The following is a 19,473-nucleotide window of genomic DNA, read 5'->3' as shown; positions in this document are numbered from 1 at the left end:
TATTTTTCTTTATTTTTATCTTGTTTTATCCTAAGCCTAATCTGAGTCATCCGTTATTTTAATCCAATGGTCAATATTTATCCCTTCAGTTAAATCCAATTTGCTAACCCTGATCTCTCTCCTAACCCAACAGACGCTTCTTCTCCTCCCTTTCCTCTTCTTCACAAAATTTCATCCTTGCTCAGCCATGGCAGAACTTGCTATTACCATTTTTAACCAGAAGCTCTGCACCTTAATTAATTTTCTGCAACATCAACGTTCAATAACTTTCACTCAATTTCGAAATCCCGCCCAAACCAAGAACCCTAGAAATCAGCCTATAAATACTGACCTTTGAAGAGATTTTCGGACAAGCTCTGGGCCGCACCTTTACCCCACAAAAATGGTTGGAGCCGCCTACTTTCACCTCAAATTAGAGGGCTTCAGTCGCGCCTTTTACCCCCAAAAAACTAAGGCTGGAGCCCCCTCCTTTTACCTTTGTTTAGCCGCTATCTCTACCTCTCAAAAAGGTTTCTTCTTTTTAATCTCTCAGTTCTGTTGTTTTGTAACCAAAACAGAAGGTTTTTTATTTATTTATTTGTCCCGGTGATTAATCGTTAGTTCGGGTAGCAAGTTCAGAGGTCGGAGTTCGATAGTGCACCTAAGATCCCCGCCTCAGTTTGCTGCCCTGCAAAAAGTTCGTATCTTTTTCTCTTTCGCAATATTTCGATTCTGATTAGAGCATGTTCGATACTTGATGCATCTTTGTTTCAATACATGTTAGTTTTTGTTAGGCTTCCACATTTTAATACTATAAAGATGGGTGTTTGCTTTTATTTCTGTTTACCTTTAGTTTGGTGAAAGGATTCTATGACTAAAGTTATTAGAAATAATTTTTTTAAGGAGGTTATGCTCTGTATATGCATTGAAACATGTCTGCCTATATTTGATAAAATGCTCATATGAAAATACCCATTTTCTTTTGCATAGTTCTCTGTCAGATTCCATAATTTTAAGAAAGATTTTGTCATGGACTAGGTGTGTTGCAAAAGATTCATTTGTCATGTGATTTAGGACTTTTTATTAGGCACCATGTTTAGGATTCGAACATTTTGTTTTAAGAACAGATTTAGTTAAAAGTAAACTGTTTGGTTTACTTCATGTCGTTCACACCCTAGATTTGGTTTATTTTAACTCATGTCTTAAAAAAATGATCTCCTCTTCATTATTGATTGTAAGGGCTCATGAATGACTATAGAAGATTGGTTTACTCAGTGTACTTTAAGAGGATCACATTTAGGCAATAAAATTATTAATTATTCATTTAAGCATTAAAGAAAAGCAGTCTGTTGAAGTATGAAGGTACATACTCATGGCTTTAGATTATCCTTCACCTGAGGTCTAGATACTATAACTATTGGATATTAAGCTCACAATTTAAAAATGTTTGATTCAAAACTTTCTTCATGCATATCTAGAAACGTGGATTTAAGAAACTAAAAGTATTGATGTAAGTTTGATTGGTTCTTTCATGGTTCTCCGGAAAAAATCATATCTTTTTGAGGTATTGTAATTAGCCTTTAAATCAAAAATGGAATTTTCGCATTTGACAAAGAATCTGTCTAATTCCCTTATATTTTCTTGCTATTAAATGAGTTTGTCTTTCTCGTGAACTAGAAATTAGTTTCTAGGAATCTATTTGAATTTCAAAGACCATAAGAGGGGAGAATACATACCGCTCTTGTTTTACTAGGTCTCGGCATCATTGTGATCAGTATTTTTTGGAATAACTCGATTACTTAGTTGAGATTATAAGTTAAATATGCACATGTTGACTAGTGGATCTCATGCCTGTTGCTTTTCTTGCCTTATGTCAATTTTAGTTGCCATGAATTAGAAAGTTGTTTTACTCGGTTAAGATCTCTATCTATGAATAATGTTCTGCTTTTGGACAAACGCCTTGATTTTACTTGAGATACTGCTATCAGAAAGCATATCGTAGGAGATTATTTAAAATGCACATTGTTCATAATTCTCAGTAGCTTAAATAGGCAGTACTAATATGAAGGGAGTAATTAACCAAATGCTACATTGATGACTAATCCGTTCTTGTTCGGAAATTAAGAAATTGTGAATCGATGCGTTTCTTTAATTTGGTGCATTTTAATTGTCCTTACAATGTATAGCAGTATAAGGCTTCCTTACTAATCTTTATTTTTCCTTTTTTTTTTGCATGAACACTTGGAGCGACACGACTCTCCTCTACCCAAGCATGGAGTCATTATATTTCATATTCCTATAGATGCACCGGATAGCAAGAAAACAAGTAAAACGCTTGGGACGTCCTTCTTTTCTATTCATTATCATTCATGCGATTTAATTCTACTTGTGTGATTTGACTTCATTTTTATTTTGAGATTATATGTTAGAATTCATATTAGCATGGTCGTATTTAGTTATCCTTGTTTCGTATAATCGATTTAGTACTATTTTAATCACATAACATATAGGCTTCAGATATAAGAATTTGGAATCCGTTCTCTTTTAAAATAATGCTTTTCAAAAGCCTTTCATTAAAATCTTTTCTAATGGCGTTAAGCACAAAATGTTACGAAGGCATTGAGATTCCTTTTAAGTTACCTTTTTTCAATGACTACAAAATATTTTAACCACTTCACATTAGTTATTTTATATTGGTCTCACACTTTTTTTTTAGCCATTAATTAACGTAAGTTTAGCTGGTTAACCGTAGTTAACAGATCACATAGGGTGCCTTCATAACCTTCCCTATAGGATTAATTAGAACCCTTACCCATAATCCATAAAATTGAATTAACTTTACTGCAACCGGGCCAAATGAGATCCCAGTTGAATTTGGGAAGAACACTGACAGGGCAGGTTTGGAGTGGCTTACTAGGTTATTTAATGTTATTTTTGGGACGACGAAGATGTCCGAAGAATGGAGGTGGAGTACGGTAGTTCCAGTGTACAAAAATAAGGGTGATAACTAAAACTACAACATCTATAGGGGTATCAAGCTGCTAAGGCACACGATAAAAGTTTGGGAGAGGTTGGTGGAAGTAAGAGCGAGGAAAAGTATATCTATCTCTGAGAACCAGTTCAGATTTATACCGGGGCGATCGACCACTAAAACCATTCACCTTATTAGGAGGCTGGTGGAGCAGAATAGGGATAGAAAAGTGGGACTTACACGTGGTATTCATTGACCTAGAGAAAGCCTACGACAAAGTCGCGAGGAAGGTGCTATATATGGAGATGTTTGGAGGTTAGAGGTGTGCATGTAGGTTATACTAGGGTGATTCAGGATATGTATGATGGTGCTAAGACCCGAGTTAGGACGTGGGAGGGAACTCAAAACATTTCCCAGTTGTGATGGGTCTGCATCAGGGATCTGCCGTTAGCCCGTTTTATTTGCCTTAGCGATGGATGTTCTAACGTGGCACATTCAAGGGGATGTTCCATGGTGCATGTTATTCGTGGATGATATAGTACTAATTGACGAGATGTAGGCCGGTGTTAATGCAAGGCTGGAGGTCTAGAGATGAACCTTGGAGTCAAAAGGTTTTAAGTTGACCAGGACTAAACCAGAGTACTTGGAATGTAAGTTCAGCTGCGTGACTCAGTAAGAGGACGTGAAAGTGGGGCTAGATTCACAAATAATTCCCAAGAAAGAGAGTATCAAGTACCTTAGGTATATAATTTCTAGTAACGGTGAGATAGACGAGGATGTCACACATTAGATTGGAGTGGGGTAGATGAAATGGAAGCTCGATTCGGGGTTTTGTGTGATAAGAAGGTACCACCAAGACTCAAAGGCAAGTTTTACAGAGTAGTGGTTAGATCAACTATGTTGTATGGTTCAGAGTGTTGGCCGGTCAAAAATGCTCTGTACAGCAGATGAAAGTAACAGAAATGAGGATGTTGAGATGGATGTGTGGGCACACCAAGAGAGATAAGATTAGGAATGAAGTTATCCGAGGAAAGGTGGGAGTGGCCCCCGTGGAGGATAAGATGCGGGAAGCTACGTTGAGATGGTACGGACATGTGAAGAGGAGGAGTATAGATGCCCCGGCGATGATGTACGAGAGGTTGGCCATGGTGGGGTGGAGGAACGACAGAGGTAGACCTAGGAAGTACTGGGCAGAGGTGATTAGGCATGACATGGTGCACCTTCAGCTCGCTGAGGATATGACCCTTGATAGGAGGATGTGGAAGTTGGGAATTAAGGCAGAAGGTTAGCAGTTAGGCGGGAGTGTCTCAATTTCATGTCGATCACATTAGTATTACTTTTTTATTTTCATATATTCATATCTGTAGATTTTTTTACCTTATGTTGATCATCTCGCTTCGATTATTCTATCACCTTGTCTCTCTATCACATTATCTTGTTGATGTTACTACGTGTTGTGTCTGCTTCTTTTACTTTTATCTTGAGCCGGGGTCTATCAGAAACAATCTCTCTGTCTTCACAAGGTAGGGGTAAGGTCTATGTACACTTTACCCCAGACCCTACTTTATGGGATTTACATTAGGTTTGGTGTTGATTATATTTTAAGTTCACTTTGTAGTTCCAGTTTGCTCGAATTATTTTTTATAAGGGAAACTAAGAGGAGATTTGGCACATATTTTTTTTAACGAAAGTATTTACTTATTCACCTTGAGCTCGGGCCCGGGCTCAGCACGAGTTGCTCTTAACTAGTTGAGATTAGAATGTACACATTCTAACTATTTAAAGTTCTTGAATAATTGGAAGAAAATAAAAATTATTTAACTCTCCATTAGTAATAGTGTCATATTTTTTTAAATGTATTTAATACAGTTTTTTAACAACAATACACGACACGATAAAAGATGTTATTGATATATATAAATGTGTATAGTGTAAAACTATTATTTTTATAGTACATGTGTGTGAATTACTTTAATAGTGGACATGTATAACTAAAAGGTATGAATATGTAAAAGTTATCAATCTCATATGATTTTTTTGGCTAACGTACAAAATAGTCAATTATGTATCAAGCATGTTAACTACAACAAAAATAACAATACATTTAGTGTATACGTAGACCATAATCTTATAAGTTGTTTTCGACAGTCTCACCTCAAGAAAAGAGTAATCCCAACGGACATGAAAAGTGGAAAGCATGTTAAATAAATACTACTACCGTATTTGATATTTTAGAAGTGATAGATTTGTAGGTGATATAAATGCCCTACATACACGTGTATGTTTTGTTTTTCCTTCAAAAAAGCTGTTTGTGAATTTAATGAACATGGTAAATCTAGCTATCAATTGATTTGGTTGAATCCAAACCATCACCACAATTTGAGCTTTTAATCCAAAATATATAAATTTTATGTGAAATTGATAACGTATGATCTTCCACAATTAATTTATGAAAGAATTACAAGAAAATACACATGACTTCACACCATAACAAAAAATAGCCCATGTTTTTAAATTTTACCTAATCTAGCTTATACTGTACAACAACAACAACGACCCAGTATAATCCCACAAGTGAGGTCTGGGGGGTAATATGTATGCAGACCTTACCCCTACCCCGAAGGGTAGAGGGGTTGTTTCCAGGAGACCCTCGGCTCAAAAAAGTAACAGGAGACGATATATTAGTACCATAAAAATGCATAATAAAATAACAGCTTTATAAGAGATATGAAATACAGAATACGAAATACGAAATAGATGGCTGGTATAGTAAAAACTAGCAGGTAAAGCCCTGCATCAATAGACGACCAATGACATTCCTAGTCTAACTCATAACTGGCTAGTCTCACTCTATTGTGCTGTAGAAATATTCACAACTTTCCCCTAACCTACAACCTTAATGCTCGACCTCCATAATTCCCTATCAAGGGTCATGTCCTCAGTAATCCTAAGTCGCGCATGTCCTGTCTGATCACCTCTTCCCAATACTTCTTAGGTCGCCCTCTACCTCTCCGCGTGCTCACTACAGCCAGTCGCTCACACCTCCTCATTGGTGCATCAGTGCTCCTCCTCTAAATGTGCCTGAACCATCTCAGTCTTACTTCCCGCATCTTGTCCTCCATGGGGGCCACGCCCACCTTCTCTCGAATATCTTCATTCCTAATCTTATCCATCCTTGTATGCCCGCACATCCACCTCAACATCATCATCTCTGCTACTTTCATCTTCTTGATGTGTGAGTTCTTTACCGGCCAACATTCAGTTCCATATAACATGGCAGGCCTAACCACTGCTCTATAAAACTTACCTTTTAGTAATGGTGCCACTTTCTTGTCACACAAAACTCCCGACGCTAACCTCCACTTCATCCACCCCACCCCTATACGGTGTGTGACATCCTCGTCAATCTCCCCGATCCCTTGAATAATCGATCCAAGGTACTTGAAACTACCCCTCTTGGGAATGACTTGAGAGTCAAGCCTCACTTCAACTCCCGCTTCCGTCGGCTCAACCCCAAATTTGCACTCGAGGTATTCCGTCTTCGTCCTGCTCAACTTGAAACCTTTAGACTCAAGAGCATGTCTCCAAATCTCTAGCCTCTCGTTGACGTCGCCTCGTGTCTCGTCAATTAGAATAATGTCATCAGCAAATAGCATGCACCATGGCACCTCCCCTTGAATATGATGAGTCAGTGCATCCATCACCAGGGCAAATAGGAATGGGTTGAGCGCAGACCCTTGGTGCAACCCCGTAATAACTGGAAAGTGTTTAGAGTCGCCTCCTACTGTCCTAACCCGAGTCTTAGCTCCAGCATACATGTCTTTAATCACCCTAATATAGTCAACCGGGACCCCTTTATCCTCTAAGCATCTCCATAAGACCTCCCTAGGAACCCTATCGCACGCTTTCTCCAGATCAATAAACACCATGTGGAGATCCTTCTTCCTATCCATGTACTGTTCCACCATCCTCCTAATAAGGTGGATAGCTTCTGTGGTACATATTTTGAAAATACTAGCTCTTGCAAATTCAAAATCTTTGTTCTTACAAGTTACAACCATTGCTTCTAAAAGCTATGGAGTTAACTCTGTGTTTTCACAACCATTGCTTTCACTCTCTCTTCTTCTTACATCTTTTACATATGCTTCAATAGGCCATCCCCCATTACTGCTTCTCCCACTATGTCACCTGGTTGTAATGTAAAAAGTTGAAGAGTATAAGTCCACCATTGAAGGCCATTAAAAGTCTTGCTTTCGAAAATATAATTTTTTGAGTTTGTTAATTGTTTAGATTGGGTGTTGTTCCAATTGATTGAAAATATCAAAAGGAGTTCAAAATTTAAATTTGAAGTGATTTGGAGTAGATTTGAGAAATATTTGAGTTAAATTTCAGAAAAGACGCAAGGAAGAAGATGAAGTCAGTTTTTTTGTATAATTATGTATAATCTTGTATAATAGTGTATATGAGTGTATAAACACATCTTATATACTATTATACACTTTTATACGCCTTTATACAAGCGTCTGCAGACGAACTTCGACGAACTTCTTTCACGATTTTCAGTTGTAATTCTTATTCAAAACTAGTCCAAATCTCCATTAAATTACTTCATTTTATATACAACCTCCTTATACTATTTCTTCTAACTGTGATGACCCAAAAGGTCATCACTTGTGTTGCAAACATCACTTGTGTTGCCAGTAAATTCAGTGTTTCGAGACCTGAAAACCTCTTTTTTACCTCACAGGCTTTCCGGACCCATATCCGGAAAGCCTGTGAAAAGATGAGAAATAGAAATTTCTAGAGTTAAAATTTAATTTTTGGTTGACTTTGGTCAATATTTTGAGCAAACGGAGCCGGATCCGTGTTCCGACGATCCCGCTAGGTCCGCAGTAAAATATGGGACTTGGATGTATGCTCGGAAATGAATTCTGAGATCCCAAGCCTTAGAAATCAATTTTTGAAAGAAATTATTTTACTGAATTATCTAAGAAATGAAGAAAAGAATTAATCTTTGAAACCATTGGTATCGGGCACGTATTTTGGTTTCGGAGTCCGGTACAAACTTGTTATAGTATTTAAAAGATAAATGTGAAATTTGGTGAAAAACGGAGTTTATTGAAGTGAGTTGGACTTCCGGCTGAAAAGTTATGAACTTTGAGAGTTCTTGATGAAAATGTTGAGTTTTGAGGTTTAATTCATGATTTTACAAGTTATTTTGATGATGTGATTGCACGAATAGGTCCATATGATGCTTTTGAGTTAGTATGCACGTTTAGTTTGAAGTCCCGAGGGCTCGGGTGAGTTTCGGGTAGGTTCCGAGATGTTTTAGGCTTAAAACATAGCTGTTGCAGGTCCAGAGATGTTGCAGATCTCTGAACCCACCAGTGCTGACCGCATTGATTTTGTGCTGACCGCGGAGGGGCCTTTGCGGCCGCACTCCTTTTTGTGCGGTTCGCGGTGAGGAAGGATTTCACTGGTCTGATTTCGGAAGCTTATATCTTTTGATCTACAAAGAATTTTGATATGATTCAAAAACGAAAGTTGTAGCCCTTCGTGTCTAGTTTCCATAAAGGTAAACAAATCACAATTTGGACATATGTAGAGAAAGTTATGGCCAAAATATTAAAGCATGTCACTATAGTTAACATTGTGAGCTCCGCGGCCGCACTCATTTTTGTGTGGTCCGCACAGGGGGTCTGAGAAGGGTATATTTAAACGGAATTTTCAGTTATTTTTCATTTTTCAAAACCCCAAAAATATAAGAGGCGATTTTTCAAACAACTTTTCTTCTCCAAAACATTAGTAAGTGATTTCTAACTCATTTTCTTTACCCCTTAACTTCTTTTTACAAGATTTTATCCTAGAATCAATGGTTTTCATGGGGAAAATTGGGTGTTTTGGGTAGAACCTAGGTTTTTCAAATTTTGGGGATTTGGACCTCGATTTGAGGTCAATTGCAAAACAAATTATATATTTGGGTTCGTGGGGGAATGAGTAATCGGGTTTTGGTTCGAACCTCGGGTTTTGACCATGTGGTCCCGGAGGCGATTTTCGACTTTTTGGAAAAAACTTTAGAAAACTTATTTCCATGCATTAGAAATGATTCATTTAGCACTTATTAATATTATTAAGTAACTTGTGGTTAGATACAAGCGAGTTGGTGGTGGAATCAAGAGGTAAAGCGATAGTTGAGGCTTGAATTGTGTTCGTGGCATCGAGGTAAGTGTTTGGTCTAACCTTAGCTTGAGGGATTAGGAGTTGTGTCTTATTTGCTATGTGCTAATTGTGGAGTACGACGTATAGGCATGGTGACGAGTATCTATACGTCGGTGTCAAGCATGCCCGTGAGTCTTGTACTGTAATTGTTGTGATTCTGTTGAGGTTTATTGTGCTTCATATGAGGATTATCATTATTGTTCCCTTGCCGAGACGTTGTTGTCATATTGTTGTTCCCTTGCCGAGAATATTATTGTTCCCTTGCCGGGATGTTATTGTTATAGTATTATTCCCTTGCCGGGATATTGTTGTTATATTATTGTTCCCTTGCCGGGATTCTGTTATGATTGGTATTGATAAATGAAAAGGGAACGAGTTGCACGCCTGAAACAGTAACATATGAAATGGGAGTGGGTTGCATGCCTGCAACGGAAATATATGAAATGGGAGCGGGTTACACGCCTGCAACGGTAAATATATGAAATGGGAGCGGGTTGCATGCCTGCAACGGTAAATATATGAAATGGGAGCGGGTTGCATGCCTGCAACGGTAAATATATGAAATGGGAGCGGGTTGCATGCCTGCAACGGTAAATATATGAAATGGGAACGGGTTGCACGCCTGCAACGGTAATTATATGAAATGGGAGCGGGTTGCACGCCTGCAACGGTACAATATAAAATGGGAGCGGGTTGCACGCCTGTAACGGTACTATATGAGATGGAATCGGGTTGCACGCATGCAACGGTATTACATGTGTACTTGTTCTTCTTATTTCCTTATCTTTGCTGGTAATTGATTTATAGCATTCCTTATAATTATCTATTGTTGTTACCTGTTACTCCCCGCAACATGTTTCCCCCGCCCAACTTTAGTCGTAATTATCTGCTTCTATTTCTGCTGTATATGATTTAACTGCACACGTTTATTTGGTAGTCTGGTCCTAGCCTCATCACTACTTCGCCGAGGTTAGGCTAGGCACTTACCAGCACATGGGGTCGGTTGTGCTGATACTACACTTTGCACTCTTTTGTGCAGATCCCAGTGCTGTAGACTTCGGACCGCAGTGAGATTGTTATTTTTTGTTCATCAAGCGACCCGAGGTTGTCCTGCAGGCGTCCGCAGGCCTTGGCGTCTCTTTCTATCTGCTATTCATGTTTCTTTAATGTATTTCCAGAGACAGTGTTGTATTTTTTTTTAGACCTTTATTTGTAGCATTTATAGACAGTCTGTGAAGTTGTGACACCAGTCTTGGGTAGATTTGTTATGGATTGGTATTAGCAGTATTATTAAAACTTTACAATGCAGCCTTCCGGTTATTCAATTCTGTTGTTATCTAATTGTTGGCTCTTAACTGTTATCGGATTAAAAATGGAAATAAGGTAAATAGTTCAGTTGGTTGGCTTGTCTAGCTTTCACTAATAGGCGTCATCACGACTCCCGAGTGTGGGAAATCCGGGTCGTGACAAGTTGGTATCAGTGCTCTAGATTACATGGGTCTCACAATTCACAGACAAGCTTAGTAGAGTCTGAGGGATCGGTACGAAGACGTCTGTATTTATCCCCTAGAGGCTACAGAGTTAGGAAAAGTTTCACTTCTACTCTTCTCTGTCGTGCGATTTTGTTCTCTCAATGCTAAATTGAAACCTATATTCTTGCCCTTTCGCAAATAGCAAGGTCACGTAGCGCTTCTTCAGCCGAGCAGCAGCACAGACCGGTGATAGATCAGCTACGTCTTCGAAGGCTTTGTGGAGGTTGGATAAGTTTCACCAAGCTCTTCACTACCACTTCCAGCGGTGCATCTTCTGAGGATCCCCAGTATTATTTAGGCAGTTGTTGTGAGGTTCTCTGGAACATCGGGATAGTGGAGACCAATGGGGTCGACTTTGTTACTTTTTGCTTATCTGGATCCACCAAGACTTGGTGGAGAGATTATTGCTTGGCTAGACCAGCCGGATCGCCAGCTTTGACTTGGGAGCAGTTTACTCAGCTATTTCTGGAGAAGTTTCTCCCTATCACTCAGAGTGAGATCTACCGGAGGCAATTCGAGCGTCTCCAGCAGGGTTCTATGACTCACTCAGTACGAGACCAGATTCATCGATTTGGCCCATCATGCTATTATCATACTTCCTACCGAGAGAAAGAGGGTGAGGAGGTTCATTGATGGACTTATTCAGCCTATTCAACTTAAGATGGCTAAGGAGACAGGGAGTGAGATTTCTTTTTAGGAGGCGGCCAATGTGACCAGGAGAGTTGAGATGGTTCTGTCGCAGGGAGGTGGTCAGGGGTCTGATAAGAGGCCTCGTCATTCAAGCAGATTCAGTGGCGCCTCGTTTGGAGGCAGAGATTCTTTTGGTAGAGGCCATCCTCCTAGGCCTTTTCAGTCAGCACTTCAGGCTTCTTATAGTGCCCCGGGTGGCCGTGGTTCTCACATGCAGTATTCCGATCAGCAGTCCTACAGTGCATCATCAGCTCCTATCAGTGCACCTCCACTTCAGAGTTTTCAGGGTCGCCAGCCCCAGCATCCGAGGGCTTGTTTTACTTGTGGCGACACGAGGCACATTGCTAGATATTGTCCTCGAGCATCGAGCAACTATCAGCATTCGGGTTCCCGTGCCATGGTTCAGGCACCGAGTGTTCCACAGCCCGTCCAGCCAGCTAGAGGTGGATGTGGAGGTGTTAGAGGTGGAGCTCAGGTCGCTAGAGGTAGAGGTCAGCCAGCTGCAGGTCGTCCCATAGAGGTAGTCCATGGTAGTAGGACCCAGCCCCGATGTTATGCTCTTCCAGTCAGGCCTAAGGCTGAGGCTTCCGATGCAGTTATAACAGGTACGGTTCTGGTTTGTAGTAGGGATGCTTCAGTGTTATTTGATCCATGGTCTACATACTCTTATGTGTCATCTTATGTTGTGCTGTATTTGGTCATGCCTAGTGATTCTTTGAGTGCTCATGTTTATGTGTCTACACCGATGGGTGATTCTATAGTGGTGGATCGTGTCAATCGTTCATGCATAGTTGTGATTAGGGGTCTTGAGGCTCGTGTAGATTTGTTACTATTGGATATGGTTGATTTTGATGTCATATTGAGGATGGACTGGCTATCACCTTACCACGCTATCTTGGACTGTCATGCCAAAATTGTGACCTTAGCCTTGTCGGGTTTATCTCGTTTAGAGTGGAGAGGGACTCCTGGTCATTATACCCGTAATGTTATCTCATATATAAAGGCTCGGCGTATGGTTAAGAAGGGGCATTTGGCCTATTTGGCGTATATTCGTGATTTTGTGCCTGTTGTTCGTGAGTTTCCTGAGGTATTTCCTTCAGGAGCAGTTGACTTTTGCATTGATTTGGCTTTGGGCAATCAGCCCATTCCTATCCCGCTGTATCATATGAACCTGCCTGAGTTGAAAGAGTTGAATGAGCAGTTGCAAGACTTATTTGAAAAAGGCTTCATTAGACCTAGTGTCTCGCCTTGGGGTGCGCTGGTGTTGTTTGTTAAGAAGAAGGACGGATCGATGAGAATGTGCATAGATTACTGGCAATTGAACAAGGTTACAATCAAGAATAAGTATCCATTGTCGAGGATTGATGATTTGTTTGACCAGCTTTAGGGTGCCTAAGTGTTTTCTAAGACTGACTTGAGATCTGGCTACCATCAGTTGAGGATTAGGGTATCTGATGTCCCTAAGACAGCTTTCCGCACTCGGTACGGGCATTATGAGTTCTTGGTGATGTCATTTAGGTTGACAAAATGCCCCAGCAGCTTTTATGGATTTGATGAACCGAGTGTTCAGGCCTTACTTGGATTCGTTCGTGATAGTCTTCATTGATGATATTTTGATCTATTCCTGCAGCCGGGAGGAGCATGAGCAGCATCTTATAGTGATTCACCAGACTTTGAGAGACAGTCAGTTGTATGCCAAGTTTTTGAAGTGCGAGTTCTGGTTGAGTTCGGTTGCATTCCTAGGTCATGTTGTATCAGCAGAGGGTATTCAGGTAGACTCGAAGAAGATAGAGGCAGTCAAGAACTAGCCTAGACCAGCATCAGCTACATAGATTTGGAGTTTCTTGGGATTGGCGGTCTACTATCATCGGTTTGTGGAGGGGTTTTCATCTAGTGCAGCTCCGATGAACAGGTTGACCCAGAAAGGTGCTCCGTTTAGGTGGTCAGATGAGTGTGAGGCGAGCTTTCAAAGCTCAAGACAGCCTTGACTACGGTGTCAGTGTTGGTTTTGTCCACAGGTTCAGGGCCTTATACAGATTGTTGTGATGCATCTCGTATTGGACTTGGTGCGGTGTTGATGCAGGATAGCAAGGTTATTGCATATGCTTCGCGTTAGTTGAAGATTCATGAGAAGAACTATCCGGTTCATGATTTAGAGCTAGCAGCCATTGCTCACGTGTTGAAGATTTGGAGGCATTATCTATATGGCGTGTCATGTGAGGTGTTCACGAATCACAAGAGTCTGCAGTACTTGTTCAAGCAGAAGGAGCTAAATTTGAGACATAGGAGGTGGTTGGAGCTATTAAAGGACTATGATATCACCATCCTATATCATCCGGGAAAGGCCAATGTGGTGGCCGATGCTTTGAGTAAAAAGTCAGCCAGTATGGGTAGTCTTGCATATATTCTGGTCGGTGAGAGACCGCTTGCCTTGGATGTTCAGGCTTTGTCCAATCAGTTCGTGAGGTTAGATGTTTCTGAGCCCAGCCGTGTGTTAGCTTGCACAGTTGCTCGTTCTTCATTATTAGAGCGTATCCGAGATCGGCAGTTCGATGTTCCTCATTTGTGTGTCCTTAGGGACACGGTACAGCACAGAGGTGCCAAGCAGGTTACATTAGGAGATGATGGAGTTTTGAGGCTGCAGGGTCGAGTTTGCGTGCCTAATGTGGATGGGCTTCGAGAGTTGATTTTAGAGGAGACCCATAGTTTGCGGTACTCTATTCATCTAGGCCCCGCTAAGATGTATCAGGATTTGCGGTAGCATTATTTGTGGAGGAGGATGAAGAAGGATTTCGTTGCATATGTGGCTCGATGTTTGAATTGCCAGCAGGTTAAGTACGAGCATCAGAGGCCCGGTGATTTGTTTCAGAGGATTGAGCTTCCCGAGTGGAAGTGGGAGCGGATCACTATGGATTTTGTTGTTGGACTCCCACAGACTCGGAGGAAGTTCGATGCAGTGTGGGTTATTGTTGATAGGCTAACCAAGTCAGCGCATTTCATTCCTGTGGCAGTCTCCTATTCTTCTTAAAGGTTAGCTGAGATCTATATCCGGGAGATTGTTCGTCTTCATGGTGTGCCCGTGTCTATCATTTCGGACCGAGGTACCCAGTTTACCTCACGTTTCTAGAGGGCAATTCAGCGAGAGTTAGGCACACAGGTTAAGTTGAGCACAACATTTCATCCTCAGACGGACGGGCAGTCCGAGCGTACTATTCAGATTTGGGAGGATATGCTCCGAGCTTGTGTCATTGACTTTGGCGGCTCGTGGGATCAGTTTTTGCCTTTAACAGAGTTTGCCTATAACAACAGCTACCAATCGAGTATCCAGATGGCTCCTTATGAGGTTTTGTATGGTAGGCGGTGTCGGTCGTCGGTTGGATGGTTTGAGCCGGGAGAGGCTCAGTTGTTGGGTACGGATCTAGTACAAGATGCCTTGGACAAGGTCAGGATTATTCCGGATAGGCTTCGTACAGCTTAGTCCAAGTAAAAGAATTATGCCGACCGTAAGGTTCATGATTTGGCTTTCATGGTCGGTGAGCGGGTATTGCTTCGAGTGTCGTCTATGAAGGGCGTGATGAGATTTGGGAAGAAGGGCAAGCTTAGCCCTAGGTTCATGGGCCATTTGAGATTCTTGATCGAGTGGGGGAGGTGACTTACAAACTTACGTTGATGCCGAGCTTATCAACCGTGCATCCAGTGTTCCATGTGTCCATGCTTCGGAGGTATCACAACGATCCATCCCACGTGTTGGACTTCAACATTGTCTAGTTGGACAAGGACTTGTCATATGAGGAGAAGCCGGTAGCTATTCTAGACCGGTAGGTTCGTCAGTTGAGGTCGAAGAGTTTCCCTTCTGTTCGTGTTCAGTGGAGAGGTCAGCCTGCAGAGGCATCGGCCTGGGAGTCCGATATGTGAAGTCGTTATCCCCATCTTTTTTCCGACTCAGGTACTTCCTTCTTATGTCCGTTCGATGAAGAACGGTTGTCACTTGTGTTGCAAGTAAATTCAGTGTTTCGAGGCCTAAAAACCTCCTTTTTACCTCACCTTGATTTGCGTGCATGGTCCGAACCCATATTCAGAAAGCCTTCTATGTGAAAAGATGAGAAATAGAAATTTCTAGGGTTAAAATTTGATTTTTGGTTAACTTTGGTCAACATTTTAAGCAAACGGACCTGGATCCTTGTTCCGATGATCCCGGGAGGTCCGCAGTAAAATATGGGACTTGGGCGTATGCCCGGAAAAGAATTCCGAGGTCCCAAGCCTTAGAAATTAATTTTTGAAAGAAATTATTTTACTGAATTATCTAAGAAATGAAGAAAAGAATTAATGTTTGAAACCATTGGTATCGGGCTCGTATTTTGGTTCTGGAGTCCGGTACAAACTTGTTATAGTGTTTAAAAAATAACTGTGAAATTTGGTAAAAACGGAGTTTATTTGATATGAGTTAGACTTACGGTTGAAGAGTTATGAACTTTGAGAGTTTTTGATGAAAAATGTTGAGTTTTGAGGTTTAATTCATGATTTTACATGTTATTTTGATGATGTGATCGCACCAGTAGGTCCATATGATATTTTTGAGTTAGTATGCACGTTTAGTTTGAAGTCCCGAGGGCTCGGGTGAGTTTCGGGTAGGTTCCGGGATGTTTTAGGCTTAAAACATAGTTGTTGCAGGTCCAGAGATGTTGCAGATCTCTGAACCCACCAGTGTTGACCGCATTGATTTTGTGCTGACTGCGGAGGGGCCTTTGCGGCCGCACTTCTTTTTGTGCGGTCCGCGGTGAGGAAGGATTTCACTGGTCTGATTTCGGAAGCTTATATCTTTTGATCTACAAAGAATTTTGAGATGATTCAAAAACGAAAGTTGTAGCCCTTCGTGTCTAGTTTCCAGAAAGGTAAACAAATCACAATTTGGACATTTGTAGAGAAAGTTATGGCTAAAACACTAAAGCATGTCACTATAGTCAACATTGTGAGCTCCGCGGCCGCACTCCTTTTTGTGCGATCCGCACAGGGGGTCTGAAAAGGGTATATTTAAACGGGATTTTCAGTTATTTTTTATTTTTCAAAAACCCAAAAATATAAGAGGCGATTTTCAAACAACCTTTCTTCTCCAAAACATTAGTGAGTGATTTCTAACTCATTTTCTTTACTCCTTAACTTCTTTTTTACAAGATTTCATCCTAGATTCAATGGTTTTCATGGGGAAAATTGGGTGTTTTGGGTATAACCTAGTTTTTTCAAATTTTGGAGATTTGGACCTCGATTTGAGGTCAATTGCAAAACAAATTATATATTTGGGTTTGTGGGGGAATGAGTAATCGGGTTTTGGTTCGAACCTCGGGTTTTGACCACGTGGGCCCGGGGCGATTTTTCAATTTTTGGAAAAAACTTTAGAAAACTTATTTCCATGCATTAGAAATGATTCATTTAGGACTTATTAATATTATTAAGTAACTTGTGGCTAGATACGAGTGAGTTGATGGTGGAATCAAGAGGTAAAGCAATAATTGAGGCTTAAATTGTGTTCGTGGCATCGAGGTAAGTGTTTGGTCTAACCTTAGCTTGAGGGATTAAGAGTTGTGTCTTATTTGCTATGTATTAATTGTGGAGTACGACGTATAGGCATGATGACGAGTATCTATATGTTGGTGTCAAGCATGCCTGTGAGTCTTGTATTGTAATTGTTGTGACTCCGTTGAGGTTTATTGTCTTTATACGAGGATTATCATTATTGTTCCCTTGCCGGGATGTTATTGTCATATTGTTGTTCCCTTGCTGGGATGTTGTTGTTATATTATTGTTCCCTTGCCGGGATGTTGCTATAGTGGTATTCCATTGTCGGGATGTTGTTGTTATATTATTGTTCCCTTGCCGGGATTCTGTTATGATTGCTATTGATAAATGAAAATGGAGTAGGTTGCACGCCTGCAACACTAACATATGAAATGGGAGCGGGTTGTACGCCTGCAATGGAAATATATGAAATGAGAGCGAGTTGCACGCCTGCAATGGTAAATATATGAAATGGGAGCAGGTTGCACGTCTGCAATGGTAATTATATGAAATGGGAACGGGTTGCACGCCTGCAACTGTAGTATATGGAATGGGAGTGGGTTTCACACCTGCAACGGTACAATATGAAATGGGAGCGGGTTGCAAGCCTGCAATGGTACTACATGAGATGGGATCGGGTTGCACGCCTGCAACGATACTATATAAGATGGGATCGGGTTACACGCTGCAACGATATTACATGTGTACTTGTTCTTCTTATTTCATTATCTTTGCTGGTAATTGATTTATAGCATTCCTTACATTTATCTACTGTTGCTCTGTTGTTACCTGTTATTCCCCGTAGCATATTTCCCCCGTCCAACTTTAGTCGTAATTATCTGCTTTTATTTCCGATGTATATGATTTAACTGCACATGTTTATTTGGTAGTCTGGTCCTAGCCTTATTACTGCTTCGTCGAGGTTAGGCTATGCACTTACCAGCATATGGAGTCGGTTGTGCTGATACTACACTTTGCACTCTTTTGTGCAGATCCCAGTACTGTAGACTTCGGATCACAGTGAGATTGTTGTTTCTTGTTCATTAGGCGGCCCAAGGTAGTCCTACAGGCGTCCGCATGTCTTGGTGTCTCCTTCTATCTATTATTCCTGTTTCTTTCATGTATTTCCAGAGACAGTGTTGTATTTATTTCTTTCAGATCTTTATTTGTAGTACTCCTAGACAGTCTGTGAAGTTGTGACACCAGTCTTGGGTAGATTTGTTATGGAGTGGTATTAACAGTATTATTAAAATTTTACAATGCAGCCTTCCGCTTATTTAATTCTGCTGTTATCTAATTGTTGGCTCTTAACTGTTATCGGATTAAAAATGGAAACAAGGTAAATAGTTCAGTTGGTTGGCTTGCCTAGCTTTCACCAGTATGAGCCATCAGGACTCCCGAGGGTGGGAATTCCAGGTCGTGACACTAACAAGTCTAAATAACACCCACTCCGGATTTCTCACAAAATCAAATTTTAAATTTAAACTCACATATTTACGCTTGTTAAAAATCTAATTTTCACCACCCAAATAGATTTGGTTTGTTGAACTAATATTTGAGTCGCAGTAACTGATTCGAAAATTAACTTAAAAGCTTGAACAATCTTTTTTAAAAAATTAAATAGTAATTTTGAGAACCTATTGGAGTTGGATATTGAATCATAGCCTATTATTTTTGAACTAGATGATTGTAAATTGAAATATGGGCTATAAAATTGAAAAGTAGGGAGCCCAATTATTCTTATTTGAAATTTTCCCTTAATTTATCAGAGTATTTAATGTCATTTCCTTTGAACTTCACACAAAGATTAAAAACTAAAAATAATTTATTGGAACAAATTGTATGACCATGTGAAAAATATTTACTGGCAATATCTTTTAAATCAAAGCTGAAAAAAACACTATTACTACTACCTAACAAAATCTATGTAAGGACTTTAAGAAAAGATTTTGGAAATTGGATATGATTGTAATAACAAGTAATTATATGATTTGATTTGCTTGTTTGGCCATCAAATCAATTAAGCAACACTGAATCAGTTGTAACTGCAAATTAGTAGGGCTGGGCATAATTTGGTAAATATCGAATTACTGTATCGAAATCGAAAATTTTAGTATTTGGTATATAGTATTTGGTTTAAGTTTTTTAAAAAATCAGTATTAGGCATGGTATTTTGTATTTTAAAATAAAATACCGAAATACGGATACCGTACCGAAATATATATTATATTACACAAAACACATATTATCAATTATAACATAAATATAAAAAATCTAAAATTTTACTTTCCTTTATTCTCAAAGTTCATCAATTAACTCTAAACAAGTAACAAGACCTTTCTAATGATCACATATTCTTTTATGTACAATTTTCTCTATTTGTGTCGATATTTGCTAGTTTTGGACAATTTTTTTGTCAACAAAAATTTTTTAGTTTTGTATATTTGAGTACTTTAATTAAGAATAGAGCGTATGACTCTATGCACTAGTTAGTATTCAAATCGAATAAACCGAAGTTACCGAACCGAA

General features: G+C 40.0%; 1 protein-coding gene across 5 annotated transcripts; it reads left to right on the top strand.

Annotated features, from left to right (window-relative positions):
• Nucleotides 1-88: 88 nt before the first annotated feature.
• LOC104225023 (uncharacterized) lies at nt 89-18,225 on the top strand. 5 transcript variants are annotated; one of them, XM_070156128.1, is made up of 4 exons: nt 102-509; nt 601-2,305; nt 10,209-16,929; nt 17,937-18,225. In XM_070156128.1, exon 3 carries the CDS (start codon nt 11,429-11,431, stop codon nt 12,776-12,778), a length of 1,350 nt encoding a protein of 449 aa, XP_070012229.1. In that variant the 5' UTR covers nt 102-509; nt 601-2,305; nt 10,209-11,428; the 3' UTR covers nt 12,779-16,929; nt 17,937-18,225. The 5 variants fall into 5 exon arrangements, 3 of the variants coding, with proteins under 3 accessions (XP_070012229.1, XP_070012228.1, XP_070012227.1); XM_070156127.1 differs by adding an exon at nt 9,100-9,172 and having other exon boundaries at nt 102-2,305; XM_070156126.1 differs by having other exon boundaries at nt 102-2,305.
• Nucleotides 18,226-19,473: the final 1,248 nt, after the last annotated feature.

The sequence above is a fragment of the Nicotiana sylvestris genome, chromosome 9, assembly GCF_000393655.2.
Source record: "Nicotiana sylvestris chromosome 9, ASM39365v2, whole genome shotgun sequence".
Lineage (NCBI taxonomy): Eukaryota > Viridiplantae > Streptophyta > Magnoliopsida > Solanales > Solanaceae > Nicotiana > Nicotiana sylvestris.
Note: the sequence above shows the minus strand (reverse complement) of the source record. Positions and strands in the feature narration are given on the sequence as shown.

Excerpts from the sequence above, each read along its gene's own strand:
- LOC104225023 (XM_070156128.1), top strand. The coding sequence starts at position 11,429 with ATGGTTCTGTCGCAGGGAGGTGGTCAGGGGTCTGATAAGAGGCCTCGT.